Genomic DNA, 8,191 nt, shown 5'->3' with positions numbered 1-8,191 from the left:
CTTTGTTTTTCAAGAAAATAGCGATTCTATAGTGGTTATTCTATCGATTTTGGGAGTATTATGAACTTTTACTAAATTAATTGATAAAAATTATAACCATTCTCATGCATCATGAAAGAGAGTTTGACATATACTAATAAAATCTAGAATGTGGTTAAAATTTTTAAAAACCACTAAAAAATATAGGCTTTGGTATATAGTGCGCTTAACGTAAAATTCAATATATTCGTAGCAATTTATACATAGATTGGGAGAATTATTTTAAAAAAATATAACAATATTTTAAGGGATAGTTGTATCATGCACTAACATATTATGATGTTAAAAGAGGCTTGGAAACTTTGTTATCTCTGTTTCTCAAGGGAATAACTATTTTATAGTGGTTATTCCACTGATATAGATAGTATTATGAAGTTTTACTAATTAACTGATAAAAAATTATAACGATTCTCATATTCCATGAAAGAGAGTTTAACATGCATTAATACAAATGTAGAATGTGGTTAGAAATTTTAAAACAACACTAAAAAGTTTAGGCTTCAGTATATAGAGCGTTTAACGTAAAACTCAATATTTCGTATGAGTTTATACTTAGATTTTGAAAAAAAATCAAAAGTATAACAATATTTTTTTAATGCATAGTTGCATCCTAAACTAACATATAATGATGATGTTCAAAGAGACTTGTAACCTTTGTTGTCTCCGTTTTTCAAGAAAATAGCAATTCTGAGTCTATTGATGTTACACTCCCCAAGGAATCACAAAACAAAGGATTAATGTGGAGCAAGAGACACTAAGCACATATTCAAAACTTATTAAGCTTGCATAAGGAACAAACAATAGTCACCCATAATAAGAAAACAAACTCTTCTCACTGAAATAAACATAGGACGAAATTCATGCAACATTTATAAATCATGAATCACTCATGCAATCAAGGGCTGCAAGTGGATTTGACAGCTCAACTGCTGACGCTCCATCAGTACCTATAGCAGTCACTGCTTTTCCGTGTACTATATTTTTGGAGGTAATATCCTTTGACTCATGTTGCTGATTCACGTCGGGATATAGTTGAGATTGTTGAAGCCGGAAAACCGGACTGACATAAACGATAAAATAAAAATAAACGAATTTAAAGGTCGAATACAAGAACGATAAGAAATCGTATTTGCAAAGAGACATGGAGTCGAGATATGATATCTTTCCTTAACTCAAAATATTCGCTCCGTTAATGAGACGGGACTGTACGAATATAGAGTCCCAGGATACAACCATGGCAGACGAATCACGCCTCACTCGTGATCGCCCTATCGAACAATAAACTCTACGAAACACTCTCGTATTTAAGACTTACGCTAAGGGATTTTCGCTGTTGGTTTGATGTGTAAAAACGTTAGAGTAATGAGAAGAGAGACGAGTTGTATTTAAAGAGATGGACGAGGAGCGACTTCCCGTAACTGTTGCATAACGTGCGCTCGTTAGTGAGGATTTGGCAAAGATCTCGGGAAGTTCAAATTACGAACTTATTCCCCAAGACTCGCTATCTCTCTCTTTCTTATCTCGTTTAAATATCTCGAGAGGATAAACATCATGACGTTTTTATTTTGTACACAAACTGCTTATCGTTTCAAAATAAAATGCATGTTGTTTTTGAGATTTTAAATGACAAAATGTTGAGCTTAACTTGGTCCAAAAAGAATATTTTTATTGGGCCGGAGGCCCTCCACCAAGACCCAAGACCCACGCCGAGCCGAGCCGAACCGAACCGGCCGGACAGCAGCGGCGCGCTCGTGGGGAGCCTTCCTCTCTCTCCAAGCTGTTTAACACATGATATCAAGTGACCATATATAAACAGCTCATTTTCTCTTGTCCCCACCGATGTGGGATGTTTCATTTTCTCTTCACACTTACCTTTTATTATTTTAAATTGGGCTTTAGTAATTTAGGTCCAACAGAGATTGGTCTGGTTTCTGTTCGTAAACGACTATGACCTTGCCTTTGTCTTCAACTGTGAATGATCTTTTGTTATGAAACAGACAAGTCTCTTTCTTTGCTTTCCCAGTTGTTGTTGGCTGTTTAATAATACTCACCGGGATCCGATGCAGCCATTGTGGGAGAACAAGGTGTGCAAGTTCTTCCGAATTTGGTAGTTTTCTCCAAGTCAGGGAAATATGTAACACGGCATGGAACAGACCCCGTGCTAGCAGAGTAAAAATCCATGGATAATACACCTTCTTTGCCAATGTTCCGGCCGAGCCAGTGAAAATTACTGTTCAAGCTAATCAAATGCCCAGAATAATAATAATAATAACCGAGGAAAGGGTGAGGAAGATCTGAAGTTTCGAGACTCCACAAGCCAGTCTCAGATGAATATATATGAAAACTTAACCTCTCACGCCGCCACTTGGACCTTTCGAATAGGATAATCTTGTAACCCAAAAGGAGGCCGTTCTCAGTTCGTGTGACAAGCCCCCATAGCCAGCGACCTTCGTTCGTTTCAACACCTATAGGAAGAGCATCAAGAAAGCTTTCTACGCATTCCCGTGAAACCGGGTTAGCCAAGTAGAGGGATCGCTTCTCCTCGGCGTTTGAATTTGCATGGATCAAGATCAAACCAACATCGGAGTAAGCCTTGACTTTGCCTCGTAATTCGTATATGGACTTCTTCTGGTTATTGTCGGTCAGGTAGGCTCGATGAAAGATCCCAAAGATCGCTTAAGTCCCCATGTGTCGCATTGGTAGTGAGCCACATGCTCTGAGGGAATAGTATCGCTGCACATGAGCGACCATGAAGAAGAGGGAGAGTTTTGGTGGACGGACATGAAAAGGTTACGAAAAAAGGGAGACTCTACGATTGATTTCCACTGCGTGCAAACAAGTTTGAAACATGTGAAGCTCTTAATCGGTAATCTCGCAAGTACCATCGTCCATAGATCATCTGTCAAGGATTCCATCTTCCTCTTTTCTCTTCTGAGTTGCACTTTTACTATTAGGGTTTTTCTCCGTTTAGATGACTTATATAGGGAATCATCTTATTGATGGAACTTTCTCGATATATAGTACAAACATATTAATATTTTTAAATACTATAGGACTACCATAAGACATGCGCTGGGTAAATTTATACGAAAATTATTTAAAAAATATCGTATGGAAAAAAAAATTATATTATTGATCGAATTAATATATTTGGCCCTTAAACAATTTTTTTTTAAAAAAATTGTTAATTACATAATTTGTTACTAATAAACTGATCTCATTTTAAAAAATATTTTAGGTCAAAAAATGATTTATCGCATAAAAACCTAACGTTTAGGTCGAAGAATCTCACGCCTACTATTTGGTTACAATGAAACTATGTCAGCTCGATTTTATATCATGATTTAGCAATTTAAAAGTTAATTATGGTTATGAGAAGTTTACGTTCACGTGTCAATCCTATCTATCTTCGATATTTTTCTCTTTTTTTGTGTCATTTTGGTTATTTCTCGATATAAATATTGATTTTTGAGTTTATTCTCATTTCTTTCTTTTATTTTGGCCTGAGATTTAGAAAATGTTTAAGATTCAAAATTATTAAAGAGATACATACTTAGGTTAAGATCTGCGTCTTGTGCAGAATAAATATTTATTTTATATTTTTCTGCATAATATGAAATAATAAAATAATAATTATATATTAAATAACTAAGAAATCAATCACTATTATGTAATAAATTGGCTTGCAGATATAAATCAAATGACCGCTCTTGTTTATTCGCAACCATTTTTGAATAAATAAACCAAAACAATTAATCTTATATATCGTATATGATATATAATTAAATTTAAACAATATAAAAATATATATATATATATATATATATATATATATATTAACATAAACACCTATTAAAATAAAATTATTTATTTATATGATTTTATTATCATTGTATATTATTATAGAAAAAAAATTAAATATTGATCACAAAAGTTTAGGTGAGACTTTTATCAGTTTTAGTAATTTATACTCGTTTTGAAAAATTCAAAATACAACATATACAAAAAAATCTAAATTTTTAATATATGATTAATGCAATTGTATAATTTATTTTAATAGTAAAGAATTAAACAAAAATGATAGAAAACATACAGATTATTAGAAAATCTTCATTATTTGAAATCATTAATTACTATATATATCATAATCACATTAGGTAATTCCGTAGGTTTTATTTAATGAAATAATATATAATAAATAGTCACCTTGCTTTAGTTAACATCATATCATATCATATAGTTGGTATTAAATGTTTCTAGTGAGATATAAAAATCGAATTGGACTAACATATTTTTCAATTTCAATGTGAGGCTGACACGTATGATTAATTAACTACCTAATTGATTGACACATAAGCAAGATGTCTTTTTAATTATTACAAAATTGAGGTTACATCTTTTCAAATGTTCCTCAATTAATATATAGGGGATAATTGTAAAACTATGTTTAAATTGCTTCTCTATTATTGAAGAGATTTAAGGGATATTTCATTAATATTTTAATATATTAAATCACATATCAACATATTAATTAATTTTTAATACTAAATTACATATTAACATAACATAACTTTTAATATTACAAATTTCAGACTTCTCTAACTTTTCAGTATTACCTTTTACTTAAAGTAATATTAGCATAATATTTATTAAGTTTTAATGATAACACTTAAACATATTGATGTAATTAATTTTGTGCGTATTTGACTTACTAGATTGATAATGTTATCGTATGATTTACAAAAATATAAAAACTAAATAAAAATAAAAGGTTATTTATGTGCCTGTAGATTTGTTTCGGTCCTGGGGTTTGTCTCCATCAATCCGTTAATTGGGTTTTGTGTGATTTCACTGCATGGATTTTGATAAAGCTTGTATATTTCTTGGCAAACGGAGACAATTAATTGGCAACATTGTAATGGTTGCTCCGTCGTCGTCGTGCAAGGGAGGCTTTGTTTAGCCAGTTTACATTTTGTTCTATTCAATCTTCTTCAACATTCCGGTAAGTGTTTATGTGATTCAAGATCTGGAAATGAGGCGGAGAACATTCTATAATGTAGTCTCAGTTGAAGTGTTTCTACTTGTATACAATTTCAGTCGCTCATTTAAATCTTCAAAACATTATAAGAATATTGTTTACTACTATAAACCAAATCAGGACAGAACATGTCTTACAATACTTGTTAAATCGTTTTGTATATTTTAGAATATTGTTTACTACTACTACTACAAACCAAATCTGGACGTGGTAAGACTGTCTTAATTTTGTTTTAGTTTGTCGTGAGAGTTTATTGGAATCATTAACTGATTACTTATTTTTAGTTTTGTTTGCTTGGCATGTTTACAAGGGGGCTCAACCCACGCTAAAGTCATGTTTATCCGGAGGTTGTAAGGACGAGGTTCTTACCGTAATATAAGAATCGTCTCTTAATTTTAACTAAGAAAAACTAAAAATCGACTCTTAAATAAAAGTTTTAAGAAACAGTTCTTAGTTTTTCTTAGTTAAAAATTAAGAAACAGTTCTTATATTATTCAACTTCACCCTAAGAACCTCCAATAATAATGTCAAGAATCCTGAATAAATCAAAGAGGGGAGGAAATTAATAAATCATAAGAGAAAATCCACTCAAATGTATAAATGGGCTGGGTCAATTGGGCCCAAATTTTTGTCATCCATATATAATGTCCGTAGAAAAAATCTCCAGCCGCATTTGGAGAGTGAATTAGGCAGTTGCATCCTCCCTCTAGGGTTTCACCAATTCGTCTTCGTTGCTGCATTCCCTCAAACAAAACAATCATGGTGGAGTTTTCATTGTTTTGTTTTTCTTATTTTTTTCTCTTGATGGCTTTGTTTGAATCTTTTTTTTTGGATGTGTGGCTCTTAGGTTCTCCAAAACGACATCGATCTGCTGAATCCTCCCGCTGAGCTCGAGAAGAGAAAGCACAAGCTCAAGCGTCTCGTTCAATCTCCCAACTCCTTCTTCATGGTACCTTTTTTTTTATCCCATCCGTAAGTTAAAATTAGATTCGATGCAAATTAAAGTCTAATGTTTGTGTGTTGTGTTTGCAGGACGTCAAGTGCCAGGGATGCTTCAACATGTAAGTTGTCTGAAGAATTGATTTAGATAAATTTAATGTAGAGTAGTTTTATAAAATGTCTGTTTTATTTACTAGAGATTGGGTTTGTAATAATAATCAGTAGTGATGTGAATAGATTACACTTTAGTAACCTCTATGTTGTTTGGTGGTGGTGTTAATTGCAGAACCACTGTGTTCAGTCACTCTCAAACAGTTGTAGTGTGTGGTAACTGTCAGACGGTTCTGTGCCAGCCCACCGGTGGTAAAGCTAGGCTTACGGAGGGTTGCTCTTTCAGGAAAAAGTGAGAGGATGAGAGATTTCACACAAAAGTTTGTCTTCTTTTTCACAAATGTTGATGTGAGATATCAAGATATTTTATTCAGTTTGGTTTTCTCTTCTTAGTTGTTTTTATTGAACTTGTGTTTTGCTTATGAGAAGATTGTTAAGGTATCATCAAACTACTAGTTGAGTTCTTCATCCTCCGAGTTTAATCAATCTTGAGTTGTTAAATTTGAAGTTTATTGCTTATATAAAACACACTTGTGATGGCTTGTTGAAAAGCATTTTGTAATACGTATATGTGATTAGAAGAAACTCAATGTCTTGAAAAAGTTGAGCTATCAGATTAGTGTTATCTTAATTGATGAATTGGAATCGTTTTTGTTAGCCTCTGTTCATTAATCAGTGCTTTAATAGCATGTGTATTTAGCAATCTCAGTTGTCTGTTTACTAATTCATAAGAAGAGGTTATTGGCCTTTGGGCCATATTCCCGTTGACCCCAACATTGAGATTAGAACCGTGACTTTGACTCTTAATCCGCAATCAAAATACATATTCAATATTTTCTGTCACTATGAAGTATGTACATGGTTTTTAAATCTAAGAAAAACACAGATGCGTAAACATAGTAGTATCAGTCTAAACATTCTATTGAGTGTGAGGTTTGAATACGGATTCACACTTTAAACTAATATTGATAAACCACAAGACTAAGTATAATGTGTAAAATCTAAAATATCTAGAAAACTATGTAGAGTGAGGATCAAAGTCTGGCAATAAGTGAGAGAGAATCTTATAAAGCTTATTACTTTAAATCATGGAGCAAGAAAATTCGCGGCGCCTTGAAATGTGAGACCAAGTGCGTAAAACACTTTTCAATCATACAATACCCATCACATGCAGTCAGTTTCCTCCATCTCTTCCTTTTTTCCTCGTCCAGTTTCTAGAAAAGTAAATAAAGAATAACTTCAGAATGAAAAAAAAATATAAAAGCAATTTTTATAAAGAGCAGTGAAGTACAATGAATTTACGTTGCCGCTGGATCTCTAAAGCTGCATGTAACTTAAAAAAAAAACATCTTTCCGATTCTAATATTTTCTTTCATAAGTTGGATGAAGGTTTTTTTGGGTTACAAATTAAATGACACTTTTGTTTTGATCGTATAGTTGTCAAGTTGCTTTTGTAGACTCACATTTATTAATAACAAAAGTCGTTTCTCTATCAGATCTTTAAATTGAGAATTAGTGATAGAGAAACGACCGAACGTATATTATATGACGTAGTGAACATGAATTCTAATATCGAAACATAAGTTACATAACATACACTTTATTCGTTTAAATTTAATAGTATGATTTATACTTTATAAGAAAGAAGAACCTACCCAACTCGTCGCCAAAGCAACCCGTCAGGTCACATTTACAAACCAAACTAAACGTAATCAAGATTCATTTAACAAAATACAAAAGACATTTCATATGCATACATAATACATTCCTGAAATGTAGGCAGGATGCAATTGGATGAAAGGGAACGTGACATATGATAAACGTGAACCATGCAAGTTGCTTGGTGGTATAGGAGCTCCAGCTGGAGCGTCCGTCCCTGGGTTCGAGCCTTGACCACTGCGGAATTTACATGTGGACTGCAGCACCCGAGACCGAAGACCGGTGAGCCACATGGTGACGTCCTGGCAGCGTCCATGCTCACTTCGGTCTCTACTCTGAACCACCTCGGTGGGGCCAGGATACTCGGGTTATCAAAAAAAAAAAAAAAAAAGGGAAGGGGAAATA

General features: G+C 33.2%; 1 protein-coding gene and 1 pseudogene across 1 annotated transcript; one reads left to right on the top strand and one right to left on the bottom strand.

The window, feature by feature from the left end:
- Nucleotides 1-2,076: 2,076 nt before the first annotated feature.
- LOC106314096 lies at nt 2,077-2,988 on the bottom strand (annotated as a pseudogene).
- Nucleotides 2,989-5,746: 2,758 nt separating this feature from the next.
- Nucleotides 5,747-6,634, top strand: LOC106316156 (40S ribosomal protein S27-2). Its single transcript, XM_013754029.1, has 4 exons — nt 5,747-5,839; nt 5,925-6,026; nt 6,110-6,138; nt 6,303-6,634. Exons 1-4 carry the CDS (start codon nt 5,837-5,839, stop codon nt 6,421-6,423), a joined length of 255 nt encoding a protein of 84 aa, XP_013609483.1. The 5' UTR covers nt 5,747-5,836; the 3' UTR covers nt 6,424-6,634.
- Nucleotides 6,635-8,191: the final 1,557 nt, after the last annotated feature.

Source organism: Brassica oleracea, chromosome C9, assembly GCF_000695525.1.
Source record: "Brassica oleracea var. oleracea cultivar TO1000 chromosome C9, BOL, whole genome shotgun sequence".
Classification (NCBI taxonomy): Eukaryota; Viridiplantae; Streptophyta; class Magnoliopsida; order Brassicales; family Brassicaceae; genus Brassica; species Brassica oleracea.
This window is presented reverse-complemented; position numbering and strand designations above follow the sequence as displayed.

Excerpts from the sequence above, each read along its gene's own strand:
- LOC106316156 (XM_013754029.1), top strand. Across the intron at positions 6,027-6,109 it reads CTCCCAACTCCTTCTTCATG|GACGTCAAGTGCCAGGGATG; the intron begins GTACCTTTTTTT and ends TTGTGTTTGCAG. Across the intron at positions 6,139-6,302 it reads TGCCAGGGATGCTTCAACAT|AACCACTGTGTTCAGTCACT; the intron begins GTAAGTTGTCTG and ends TGTTAATTGCAG.